Source organism: Crocodylus porosus, unplaced genomic scaffold, assembly GCF_001723895.1.
Source record: "Crocodylus porosus isolate Cpor-Errol unplaced genomic scaffold, CroPor_comp1, whole genome shotgun sequence".
In the NCBI taxonomy this organism is placed as follows: domain Eukaryota; kingdom Metazoa; phylum Chordata; order Crocodylia; family Crocodylidae; genus Crocodylus; species Crocodylus porosus.
In genome coordinates, this window is record NW_017728906.1 from 68136903 (window position 1) to 68151324 (window position 14422).

At 42.2% G+C, this 14422-nt stretch overlaps 1 protein-coding gene across 3 annotated transcripts in view; it reads right to left on the bottom strand.

Annotated features, from left to right (window-relative positions):
• FRMPD4 (FERM and PDZ domain containing 4) overlaps positions 1–14422 on the bottom strand; it is a 475664-nt gene that overhangs the window by 193742 nt on the left and 267500 nt on the right. For all 3 annotated transcript variants that reach the window (XM_019529325.1, XM_019529326.1, XM_019529328.1), the window contains one exon: positions 4609–4725. In XM_019529325.1, the coding sequence (XP_019384870.1) occupies positions 4609–4725 (117 nt within the window). The remainder of the gene's footprint in view (positions 1–4608; positions 4726–14422) is intronic.

Below are 14422 nucleotides of genomic sequence, written 5' to 3' on the forward strand. Positions count from 1 at the left end.
CCTGACTGCCACTCTAGGACCAGAAGTCCTGCCCCTAACCCCAACCTTTCCCCCTGGAAGTTACTCCCCTTGTCGCTGGAAGTTCTCGTTTTGGGAAGGGGGCTTGCCACCTTAGAATCAGAAAAAAAACCCAAATTATTTTCTAAAAATCAAACATCTACAATAACATAGTTTAAATTTATTTCAAAAATATTTTGTCCTGATTTGTGTGTGTGCGCACCATGTATATAGAGATGATTGCATAATAGCTCAAAAAGGAGTCAATATACTCTTGTATATTGTAGGGAGGAGTGTGGCGAGGTATGAGTGGGTGGGTATGGGGAAGGTATGTGGGATTTGTGGGGGATTTGGATAGCTGTGGGGATTGTGGGTATGGGTTTTGTGGGGGGTTTGGGTAGATGTGTCTGTATGTTGGGTAGGGTGTGTGGGGGGTGAGTATGGGGTTTGTGTGGGGGAGGGTGGCTTGGGGGGCATGGGTATGGGGTGTGTGTAGGAGGGTCTGGGTACATGTGTACATTGGAATGTATGTGTGGGGCCCCCACTACAAACATGTCCCTCTCACACATGCCCCCCCATTGCACACAGCCCTTGCCAGCAGCAGCAGGCACAGCCCCCCAGCGGTGCGCAGTTCTGGCAAATCCCAGGCTGCACATGGCTGGGCCACCAGCTCCATCATGCAGGGCTTACATGCCCAAGCCCCATGCCACCAGGAGAGAGCCCCACACAATGAAGCTGGCGGTGCAGGTCATGGGGCTTGGCCCGGGTGGCAGGGAGAGGGGCAGAGTCAGCCTGGCTCCATAGTGCAGAGCTCCCCACCATTCCCCATGACCTACATGTAGCAGTAAGCCAGGCTGCTGGCTCTATCCCATGGGGCTCCCCCCAGAGGTATGAGACTTTGGCGGAGAACCCAGGAACTGCATGGGAGCCCTGCACAATAGAGCCAGTTGGATTCTACACCCCTGCCAGGATCCACACTCCTGCCATCCTGTCTTGGGTCACTGCCAGCTCCAGTTCTGGCCCAGAGGCACTGGCGCAGGTTTCACGCTTCTGCCCAGCTGCTGCTTTATTACCACCCACCACAGCTGCCACTCCCCCCTGTCCACCTGACCCCACCACCACTGCCTCCACCACCACTACAGCTGCCACCCTTCCCCTGCCATTTGCCTACCTTACTGCTCACATGCCATTATCACCACTGCCCCCTGCCACCATTACCACTCCCCTCACCTGCCACCACTTTCCTACCTCTGGGGCTGGGGTCAGGGGCATCCCATGGGCAAGGATGGGAGTGCAGCATGTGCTGCCCCCATGGGAGTGAATGAGGCTCGGTCCCATGTGAACCATAGCAGTATCCAGCCCAGCCCTGGGCTGCTCCAGTGAATTGGTAGGTACGCACCCATGGGGCAGATGAAATCACCTGGCAGGCCAGATTCGGCCCATGAGCTGTATTTTGCCCACCCCTGCTTTAGAGGAAATGGCAGAGCTTTTCTTTTTTCCCTTGGCCATACATTAATGCTTGTTGAGGAGGGCTGAAGAGCACTGAGGCTGTATATGAGCTTACTGAAACCTCAATCATGCATTTAGGTTTATCTGGAGAAAACTGGTGCATCTGTTTATTCTAGAGTATTTTTGAAATATTGACAAAGGAGCCCAAAACAGTGAATGAGTGCTCCTCTATTACATTTTGTACAAATCCAAATAAATAAATAGACAGACTAACATCAGATTATGGCCTTGAAGAGAATGGAGATCATTTATCTCCAAGAATATAATCTAATATATTATATGAGCACTAAAACCCATTAAAAAGAAATCGGAACATTAAACTATGGGCAGTATTATTTGATGTCATACAAAGTCTTTTAACTGGTTATGAATGTAATTCCAAGAATATAACATTCTGAAAGGCTGTAAAATGGGCCTCAACACAGTAAAAGGGAATCCAAATTAAAAAAAAAGTGTAGTCCAAGGTGATAATTACCAGCTACATATTAACTATCATATGATCGCTTAATTTACAAAATTAATTAGTGTTAATGCATTCAACATAGTAAGCCACAGCATCATACTGATATACAAGGTTGTGTATCATTCTGAAAGTGAGAAAAGCAGGAATCAAACTCTATGACTATCTTTACTTACTAGTTATTACTGCTAAAGTAAAATAGATTCTTCACCAGGTCATTACATCCATGTAAAAAAGTCCACGTGATTCTACTTATTGTTTTTCAGTGGACTTAGTGCACGTTGGGAAAGGACCCTGGGGCAACAGGTGAATTTAGGTTACAGTACTTAGGCACTCAATGACAGCACAATATTTCAGAGAAAAACTTCTCAGCTAGGATACTACGGGAACTGAACTCTATTCTAGTGGTGCACAGACACAAGAAAACAAAGCAGTACTAAAGGGTACTGCAGACTGAAAAGCATCTCTGCTTGCTAATAACCAGGAGTCTTGAAATGCCAGTCAATCAGATATGAAGGACATCACCTGTACTGTACAAAAAGATATCTGAGCACAGTAGCACAAAGCTCCACACAGTGTAATATATCCTGATTCCCTGTGCTGCTGTGCCTACATTGCTTCCAATACTTGAGTAAGGTCATTTAAAGCTATACAAGTAATTTTCCATACTGCAGTCCAAGGTCATGTGATAGACAAATTTCAGATTGTAACACACTCTGAAGTCCAGAGGTGAGACCGACCCAGCCCAAAGAGAGGGGATGGGGTGGCTATGATTGTAAATCACCTTTGACTCTTCCTCACCCAGCCTTCCTGGTTACCTCCTAACTGAGCTACTCTGTGTGCAATGTAAATACACTTTTGGCCTCAGCTAGCAGCACGGAAACAGAGGCAGTAAATAAGCCCTGCCTACCCACTCCTGTACTGTACATGGCAGCCCCAGAAACGAAGTGGTACGGATGTTGCAGGAGTGCCCCCAAGCTTGAGCACAATGCTATGGATATACCCACAGCAACCTCACCACTTCATTTCTGGGGTTGATGTATACACAAGAGCATGTGGCTGGGGCCTTATTGCCTAGTTACCTGAATAAGTATTCTTGCTCCCATTATGTGGAGACCTTTAGAGAACTGTAGAGGGCTCTAAGTTATAGTAACATATTCATGGATGCCCGTGGGACATGACATGGTTTGGAATCTACCTGCTGTAGCTGGCCCCAAGACACCCTGCTCCTTCTAGCACCAACCCCAAGATGACCTTAGCCCACACCCTGTAAAGGAGTTTTCAGTCTGTCTTGTTTTCTGAATGAGGAAAATCCTCCTGTAACTATATTCAGGCCTTCCATCCCCTTCACCCTGAATAAAGAACATGAAGAAGGGAGAAGGATCTTGCCCAAGATTTTCAAGAGTTCGTTATCAATCAGCTCCCATTAAGAACAATTAACTAAAAATAGAATAATAGAAGCTGCCGTGGGTAAGTGTGTTGAAACCACAGCTTTGAAATGACAGAGAGCTGATCCTGGAAGATGTAAGTTAAATTAGTAGCAATACATATGGCAAAACCAAGTGGTTCAGCTCCATTTATTCTGGACAAAAGGCTTCCAAACTGGAATGCAATGAACAGCTGAGCTTCCAGAGCTTGCTAGGCTAGGAAAATCTATTTTAATCCCATGGCACCTAAACAACTCAAACAATTATGCCAGGTTTAAAAGGTAAGACCAAGAGAGAAAATAACATTGTTTAAAATTTGATTATTTGTTTAAATTTCTTGCATTGTCCTCTTAACTCACAACCAGAGGACAGTGCATCTGACCTCTACAAGAACAAGGAGATGTAAAATTTAGATTAAAAACAACATTGGCTGAATAGAAGTGATTTTCTTTTTGTCATTTTGATGAATGTATTAAGCAAACTAAACTCACATCTATGTCTATGCCTGACCTACTGCCTCATTCTTTAAACTTGGAGAACAACTTCTGTGAATTACAGTTGAATTACAATTCTTCATTGTTAAACTCTCTTTTAAGGAATAAATTTCTGAAGGAGGTCATCACCAAACATGAAAAAAAAATCCTTAGACTGCTGGCAGATGTTAAAAAATCCCCCCCAAAACCCAGTGCTTTACTTTAAACTCAGCACAGTCTCATGCCAAGTCTAGCACATGCCTAGAAAAGGCAGTGTATTAGTTGGACCCAGCTTTCCTGACATCTGTATAGATTAGGCACTTTAGTGGGGCTTTTATGACACTTATCTAATAGCTGATTGAATCAGCTTTAGCTGAAAGTGCCAAAAAGCCCAATCTATACTGACGCTGCAGAACTGGGTTGAAGTAACATACTGCTTCCACTGGTAAAGCGCGTTTTGTTTTGTTTTTTGGGGGGGGTTAACATCTGCAAGCATTAATTTTTCTATGTTTCCACATGTATTAGAAATAACAGCATAATAAAACAGTTGTGTGAAACAGGGCACAATGAAGACTGGACTGATTTGTGCAACTGGACTGATTTTCTATGAACACTGTAAAACTGAAAGCTAATGTCAACAACTCAAGATGCAAAGAAAATCAACTACTAAGTGCTACTGTTACAGTACTGTTCTTATGCCTGTGTCCTTCTGTAGCAAGAGCTCACAATATGTCAAACATACTTGATGAAGTAGTCTCTCCCATCTCTGTTTGCCGTCATCTCCCATCCATAGGGTGTCCCCTGATTCAAGCTCCAGGTTCCTGAAGGATGTGGCCAGCCTGAAGACTTGGTCCTGTGGCTGTAGCAAAAAATATAAGCATTCAGAAACAAAAAAAAGTATGACTTCTTCTCTCATTTTACTGATATCCTTATACCAAAATAATTTTCCATGGCATCTGAGTGCCATCAACTTTACAACATAACCCCCAAAACAATCTCCAGGCTAAAAGTTGCTGTTAGTTCTGATCTCAGTCATAATTTGTTTTCTAGCAGTTATGGAGGACTGTGATTTAGTCCTGCATATCTGTGTAACAGCTCTGACACCAAGTCATTGATACATGTCCACAGATGCCAAGCATGTATAATATACATTTCTTATACACCATACCATATCTAAAAGGGGGGAGCAGTTCCATTTCTTGTTAAATCCTCTGTTCAAATATAAGACTTGTAACGCTTCGTTTTTAGTCACAAATCCTTGCTGTAAACCATGTGTATTTAAATGTACTGAATGACACAGGAAGGTGTAGCAATGCCCAGTTACCATAAATGCTCCTGTTACCATTAAATGTTTCTTATATGATAATGAAGAAAAACCCCAACAGTAGGTATAGAGATACTGTATTAATTCAGTATAAATGTGTACTTAAAGCCACTTATCCATTACTTGTCCTCCAAATCACTTCTTGAAGTTCAGTTTTTCAGTTTATCACTCTGCTACTGACCTCTGCTTGAGAATTCACCACTGCTACTCCCACACTCTTATTATAGACTAACTTATGCTATCCTAAAAAAACCCTGTTAGAGGAATATATTTGGATCATAAAACTATAGGAGGCTCATCCACATTTTCAACTAATGGTGTTGTTGAATGCATGACCTCCCAGTGCCACATATCCTAAGGATCTATTAAGCAGGAAGCTCAAAACCCAATGGAGAATTACTGCTTTTCTACTGATCCTTTGCACTCATTAACAGGAGTTAAGCTGCTAGTTACCAGATACATCAGCTCCTGTGTATAAAACCTGCCTCACTCAGAGATTTATAGGAGCAAAAATATTACTCTAGTTTACATTACAAGGTTCTGCAAGTTGATTAGCGGTGTGAGAAGATCATACCCTGTAGCTCTGCCACAAAATCCCTAATATGTGTACTCAGCTTTGCTGGCTAAAGAAGTCTCCTGCTATTTGGTTTGACTGCACTGACTGAAAATCTTTTGCCAGCAGAGACTGTATCTATACAGGGGAGTTCTGCCACATCACAATTAAAATAGCAGTGGCTTTGCTTCCAGCATAGTTAACTGAGGCAAGTAGAGTTTAAAAGAAACCAGAGAAAGGGAAATGGGATTAAAAGAAATGTTGACAGGGCTTCCAAAGGGTCCTCCACACCAGAAGGAGGTGGGACAATGTGTTCCCTTTATTAAAAAAAGCAGAAGTTTAAAAAAAACAATATGAGAACTTGATTGCTACATCCAATTCATACATGCCAACAAAAATAAGAACACATACATCTAAGCACGCATATAGTCATTTGCCACCCCTGGTCTACATTCACATAGCTCGCTAAGATGTGTAAACATAGACTGAGAGCATCATGTATAGGTGTCTACCAGTCCTGGGAGCTGCAAAGGGAAACCGGAGTAAATAACTCAGGGTGGGAGGGGGTGGGTCGGAGCAAAGGGAGCTACCCAGTCTGTGGTAGGGGTGAAAGGAGTTTGCAGTGCGGGTGGTGGAGAATCTGCAGGGGGGTTGTACATCCAGGGGTGGGGAGGTTGGAAGGCTAAAAATAGCCTGGTCAGAGTTGGAGGAAGGGTAAGAGGAGCATAGCCCTGGGGCTGGGGCGGGCAAAATGCAGCCCGGGGGCCAGATGCAGCCCGCCAGGCCATTCTATCCAGCCTGCGGGGCCCCTAAAAAATTTAGAAAATGAATATTTATCTGCCCCTGGCTGCCTATTATGCGGCCCTTGATGGCTTGCCAAAACTCAGTAAGCGGCCCTCCACCCAAAATAATTGCCCAACCCTGGCCTGGGTGACTGGCTTGGCTTTCCCAGTCCCAGGGCTGTGCTCTACACATATACTGGTGATAGATTGGGCTAACCCATTCCTGATATAAATAAGTTCATCTCCTCAGTTGAACTAACTTAGATCAGGCCCCCATTTTTTGCCTGATTTAACCACCCTGATTGTCTATACGATAGGCATTAGGTCAACCAAACCCTAGTTAGGTTGATCTAAATGTAACTTCTATATGTATCCTGAAAACCTTTTTCACCTCGATCCCTTCCCTGTCTCCCCTTCCTTCTTCTACCTACAGACCATAATAGTTTTACTCATTTTATTTGCATGAAGTAGAATGTATGCAGGGACCTTATCTTATATCTGTCAAGCATCATGCATACCAATGATGCTGGGTAATTAATAAATAAAACAAACAGACAGATACAGATACATTTCCTCAAGACAAATACAAACTAAAATGTAACTTGGTGAGCACTCTTTAAAAAGAAGAAAATGGTCTCCATGAATACCCCAACAACTTCTTAAGTCTACAAAGTTGTACATAATCTTTCCCCAAGGGAGTCTGCACCATTAAAACAAACAGACTAAATTCTATATTTTTGTTCTCACTTTTGATGTTTCAAGCTTTAATCACTAGTAAGGAAAGATACGGGATTTCAAAATGTTATTCTCTGCTTTATGTTTTATGCGTATATTATAATGGAGTGTTTGAGATCACCTGAATTTATTACAAATTATACTAATGACTTTATCTTTACAATGTAGAAAACCATTTCTGTTAAGTATATCCAAACAAAGGCATTTTCCATAAACTTGACTTAATTTGATAATATTGGAAATGTTGTTGTTGTTATGATTATTATTAATATAATGATATTCAGTGATAATAATCATCACCATCACAATAATAATTAATAATAATAGGCTTATTCTGTCTGTCCAGAGCACTCTGATTGGTTGTCTCAGCAGCCAATCACAATGCTTACTGAAACAACCAGCATGCTCCGGACAGACAGAATAAGCCTATTATTATTATTATAGATCCTGAGACATTTCAAACAGATACACAGGCAAGTCAGAGCTAGAATGAAGCACTGCCTCCCACCCCAAACCTGCCTGCTTCTCACATGGGTGGGGGGCAAGCTGCCAGCAGGCCCTGAGCTGTGAGGGGCCCTGGTGCTTCCCTCCGTGGCAGGGGCAGTATGGGTGCCAGCAAGTGGTTGCTGCCCAGGGGTGCCGCTGGTGCAGAGGGAAGCGCTGAGGTTTCTCATAGCTCAGGGGCTATGTGATCTGCTGACAGCTCACTTCCCAGCCACGGGAGGCACACGTAGGCTCTGGGAGGGAAAAGAGATTAGACGACTAGGCCCCTCACCACTTCTTTCTACCCCACTTTGGCAGAGCCTGCCTACGAGAGCTGCCACCATGTTATACAGCCCTTGAGCTGCAAGGAGTCAGGTGCTTCCTTCCGCAGTGGCTGTGCCCCTCGGGGCCACCCAAGAGGGGTGCTACCTGCATGGGTGCAGCCTCAGCTTGCAGGCAGCACCTGCTGGATCCAACGGTGCATGGAGCACTGGAAGCCCGAGTGTGCTTAGGGAAGCTCAGCCTTAGTGGGCTTCCAGCACCCCATGCACAATCCCTGCCACCTTCCCGTCACCTCGGATGACCCAGATATAGGCTTGCTGTCTTGGGAAGGTGGCAGGAGGGCAGCTGGGTGTGCTGACAGCCAGAGAAGGCAGTGGGGAAGGTACACGGGGCACTGGAAGCCTGCCAAGCCCTAGCATCCCTGCCACCTTCTCCTAATAGGGCCCTTGTAGGGAATATCACTGTAATTTGTTACATAGCAAACTAAAATGCATGGGATGTGTTTTAGTTTGCTGCATAAAAAGTCATTTAAATCGAAATACACTGCCTAACATACATACTGTTACGACATTTAATCATAACATGCTGTCAAACATGTACACTGTTAAGCAATTAAATCATTAAAAAAGACAATTAACCCACTAAAAGGGGCAGTTTTCCATGATTAAAAGGAAACACCATTACATATATGTATGTATGTATGTATGTATGTTTTAATGGCATTTCATTTTAATCACAAAAAAATGTAGATTTTGGGTTACTTTTTTAAATCTGAAAATTGGGATTTTTATTTTTTATCAGAGAAAACCAGGATCCCTGGTCATTAGAATAAAATATTAAAGAACAGGTAAAAACAAAAAAAAACCTATTCTGGATTGTATTTCCTTGTTTCATTTTATTTCAATGTATAATTTTAAGATCAGCAAGAGAAAATATGTTTTATCTTTGTTGAGAGAGAGAGATATCACAACAATGTTAAAATTTTATAGTTCAATATTTTCACCAATGAACAACTGGTCACAACACTATGCTCACTGATTTGGCACGTATGAAACTGCCTGCCAGCCAGCTTTTTGATTCAAAAGTGACTCAATTTCTTAATTCTAACCAAGTAAGTTATAAAAGTTGTAAAGAAACAGGATTAAACTTGCTTCTTCATTGCATTTAAAAGAGGTAGTAAACCTAAGCTAGTTTTCCAATCCTAGATACCTACATACAGCCATCTAAATCCATATTCAGGTAGTTAAATAATAAATCAGATCTTTTAAAAAAAAATTTCCAGTTATTCAAAGAAGTCAGATCCTGTTCCACCTTTTGGACCCCTATATGCATTCCTATGCTGTTCTTATGTTAATATTATATATTGTTTAATTATTTTACAAGTTGATAACAGCAAATTGGGACAATAAATTATAATGGATTTATAAAATACTACATACAACTATATATGATGATATGGTGCTGTATTGTCCATTGGCAAGAAGTGTGATGCTACTGCTACATCACTATGGCAACGTGCTCCAAAAAATAACCATGTATAGCCAGAACAGTGCAGTATGGGATGTTAGTGAGCCATCCTTTAGTATTTCCTAAGGAAGTACTAAATGATGGCAAAGTAACAAAGGTGCTACATGGCCCCGTGTACACATGTCCACTAATAAGGATCTCAAATACAACTGTTTGCAATTACAATAGCTCGCCTCCACATTCTTGTATCTTGAGTCCTATGATAATACTTATTTACTCATGGCAATTTTCTTGCATACCTGAAAGTACTCTTAGGGGATTCACAGTACCTCTATGTATGACCTTTTACCAGAAGTAAATTAACACTACCAATGTAGTAACACTGTTAATAGATGTACTCCGGCATGGAAATAAGACTTCCTGGAGGGGTGCTGGAAATTTGGCAGTTACTTTTAAAGGAAAAGCACTGTCAGAGAATTACTAAATTTACCTACGAGCTTGTTGGCAACTGCCTTAGTTTTCAGCATGCTTGAAATCTTGGGCTGAAATGTCTGTATTCAGGGAAGAAAAGAAGTTGCACTGCTTTAGCAGCCTATTCTTGTGCAGAGCCATTTAGGCATAGACTTTCACTTATTCTACTGACCTAGATGGATTACTATAGTTCCTGGGCATTGTTTGGTAATATTGCTTTCCCCTGACTGTATCTTGCAAAGGATGGGGGCAGAGGGAAGAAAGGAGTAGGCTTTTCTGAAACTCAGTGCCAGTGCTGCTCTGTTAACTGTCTAGAGAACACAACTGTAACACAAGCAGTCACTGACCTGTCCTCAGAGCTCAAGCATGTTATCTCTATGACATTTAATCTTCCTTTTCTTCAGGAATAAAAACCCGCTGCCTTAACTCAGGTCTCCCCTGTTCCAGAGAAGCTTCCTTTGAATCACTAGGCCTGTTCAATCTCCTTATTTTAATTTGAAAAAGAAATAAAATGGCCGTGCTGTCAAGATCAATCATCATATCCTGCTATCAAAGCTCTCCTGCAATGCAAGATGCCATGGCAGGGACAGGATGGACAAAGAGTAGTTGATATATGATCAAGGACAGTTAAAGGGTTATCTCTGCACACAAACAAAATACTGAGAAAATAAATTAAATGCATCTTCCAATAAAAGCAGACTTCAGCCAGGAATTTTGCAACCTAGAAACATACAATATAGGAAATATTAGGGAAAAAAAATTAGGAACAGATTTAGGGCTAACTCACAAAGAGCCACATGAATCTTACAGGTTGGATCTAATGGGTCAAACCTAAGTACCATAGCTTTCCCAGAGCCATTTCGAGAAATATTCACAGCATGACTAGAGGCAAGGAAGTGCTTGAGTAAGGCCCTTGGCACACATTTATTTAATGGCACGATGGCATCTGTTCCCCAATCCCAATAACTGCACTTCTTGCCTTGTCAAACATGCATTATAGGACACATGATTTTTGGATGACATCATAATTTGCCATAACTATTTGCCAAGGCAGGGGAGCCTGGGATCATGATCCTGGGGTCCCGCACAACAACAAGCTGAAAGCCAGGTACCCAACTGAACTGGAGCAATCACGGGCCTGGGGCTAACATTCAACTGATTGTTAGTCTCAGCCCCAGGACTGCACCAAAGCCACTTTAAGTTTCTGGTGGAGTCACAGGGCTGGAATCAACAATCAGCTAATTTTTGGTCTCAGCCCCAGGGTGGCACTGGAGTCTCCACGTGGCTCCAGTGAGGTTCCAGCACAAGGAGTGATAATCAGCTGGTTGTTGGTCTCAGCCCTGAGCCTGCACCAGGGTCTCCAACTGGCTCTCAGAGACCCCTGCACTGGGACATCAGAAAACCACCCTCATATACACCCCAATGACGCACACATTTATTAAAGGACCCAATGCATAAAGACCCCAAGATCAGTAAGCCTATCCTAGAGGCCATGTGGCTGAGATGTTGAGTACGTTGCCGTGGAAGCTGCAGGGCAAGGCAGTCAACCTGCTGGGTTGTGGACAGCCTCATAGGCTGCTCCACCCAATCCTGGTATCCCTGGCCCAGCTGTGCAGCTCATCTGACTCAACAGCCTGAAAACTCAAGCAAGGCTGTACCACATGGCTGTTGGCCTGCCAATGTGGGAGGAACTATCAATAAAGCCAGCATCAGGCTACATGGAAGCCCCAGACACTCAAAATCTTGCTTCAGATACCCTTGTGCCTCTTGCTGAGGACTACAAACAGTCCATGTACCTTTGTAGAGAGATTCAGCAAATCATGCCCCTTTTAGCCCTCTTAGGTGCCAGTGGTCACCTCTTCTCAACCTGTTATCAGAAGAAATCCAAACCACCACTACTTGTTTCCTTTCTGGTTTCTCACCACAGACACTTCCAATTGTTTATTATAGTTATTGGGCTAATGAATCTGTGGAATAATCCTTGCTCTCTACAGGTCTCACTTCACAATGCCACGTAACTTTTTAGTTCCATTTCTTGCCAGCCTACACAGCTAATGGCACCATTTATCCTAAAATGCCTTTAATGCAAGGATTGAAAAAATCATGCACAAACCAGCTTGATGCCAACCCCCCTGTTATAGGTCTAACTCACCCTGTGAATCTCCATTGAATAACTTTACCAATTCCTGTACTGTTGACTATTTTAAATGGGATGTAATCTAAGATGCCTAAAAATGTCTGTTTTATGGATTGAGCCCAGCAGGCACCCAAGGACATTGATCTGAGCTCTACTTCTACACTCACTGCCGCTACCACTCTCTGCATGAGGTCAGAGAGAGAAACTGGCTACTACTGTCAGTCTATCTCCAGACTGGAAATGTAGGAGATTCAGAACATTGGGGACCTTTTGGTACCCACAGAAGGGACCCCCTGCTCCTGTTCTTCTGCCAAATACGGGAAGGGAATCCAGCTTCTGATGCTCTTCTGGTAGGGGGTAGGAATAAAAATCCTGATGGTCAGGACAGGTTGTCACTATTTCCTCATTCATCTGGAGCAAGGGTTGATATAGCATGGTCGATGAAAGGGAACTGGAAGGCTTCTGTTTGCAGGTATGGGGGGAGCCACAGAGTTGTATGTTAAGTTATATATTATATTGTGAATAGTTTTGTTTTTTTGTTTTTGTTATCACTGCTCCCATTGGAAGGACATCCCAAACATGGTTCAGATTATTTTCCTTATCTCCAGACTAATTATTCAGGGAAAATCTATTCTCATTTGTTCTTGTACTAACATTGTCTTTTAGCTTATATTGTTCTTTCCCCTGTCAGCTGCTTCTCACCTGACAGAACTCTTATTCCCTCTTAGCCTTTATTTTGGGAGGCTGTACCAACCAAAGTCTTCTAGTCCTCTCATAAGTCAGTATCCCTATTCCTCTGACTATCCTAAAAGACTTTCTCTGCACTCATTTCAGCCTAAAGTCATCTTTCTTGAACAAGAACAACCAGAAATACACACTATATTTCAGAAAAAGTCACATTAAAGCCTTGTACACTTTCTAGCTCTATTAGAAATATCTTCCTTTTTTATAGAATATTTTCTTATTAATTCCAAAGAGCACAACCTTGTGTATTATACTGTTGACAATATATATATTTTTCTTTTAAAACAGTATTCAAAGTCACCACTTCTTTGGATGACCTTCTGATCCCCTGTATTGATGATGCCTACACAACTGTTTTATCAGCAAATTTCATCAGCAAACTCCGATTATTTTACCCTAAAATGGGAATTACCTGTTGTCATCTTCCTTTAAGACACAAATTATAATTCCTTAGCAGCCCTGCTGTACCTAGCCATAGGAATTGGGCAGAAGCAGCCCCGTGCTGCTTAGCTGTAACAGCCAGGTGCAAGGACACAACAGCAGTAGCACCAGGAGTCTTTGAGTCTCCAGGGCAGGGAAAACTGACTGCCTTCCTTCCCTAAACCCCCTCCCACTGCTCTTCAGTTCTCAACACCATCCCCACCCCTGAGTACAGTGGAGATTTGACCAGGGTGCAAAACTTGATAGTGATATTTCAGCTCTGAATTACAAATATGAGAAGTTTTCTCTTCTTAAAAAAAGGTTCTTCATTTCCCTTTCTTATTCTCCTTCCTTTCCTCTTTTCCATCTCATTTTTCCCAGTCACTGGTGTCCACTAGGTGCCATTACTTTTCTTGTCTCTCTTTTCCCTCTCTATACTTCTATTTTTATTTAAAATGTGTGCTTGAATACATGGCATGATCTCTTTTTTTTTGATTGTTGTAGATTTTGCTTTGAAGCTCACCAACCACATTAGAGACAGAATCACAATGCCAGGCCAAATATCCGTTGGAGTCTATTTTGGGAAGAGGCTAAAGTTCCTAATAGGTGAACAGCAGTTTGGGCCCAGACTTTTTAGGACTCGCCACTTGGATTTCAGTTACTGTTCTGTACGTTACTGCAGTTGTACACTATTATACAGTGCAAAACAGAAGTAATACCAGTCTATTTTTAAAGAATTGTGGTGTGTAGGTAGGATTGTGTCTCTGCTTTAATGGGGTTTTTGACCTTAGGCTCTCTGAAGTTTACTCAATGTTTTAGAAAAATGGGAGCAGTGTACAAAGCACTTTTGTCTCTTTCTTAGTAAACAGACTAATGGAATTGCTTTCTGGAGTTCATAGAAGTTCTCTTTTAAAACACCTTGTTTTCTATTAAATGAGAGCATTTGGAAAATTTTATTACATCATGCCTAAAGCCTCTGTATAACAGGTAAACAAAAATAATATTTACTATTGCATTAGTTCTTACATTTTCCTTAAAATGTTGATCTTCAGCATTTAAATCAGATGCCTGATAAAGTAACTGGTATCAGTAGTGGGAGCAATATTGCATTATATAAAAAGGAAGAACAACTAATCTTTCTGTGGCTTGCTTCCTTTA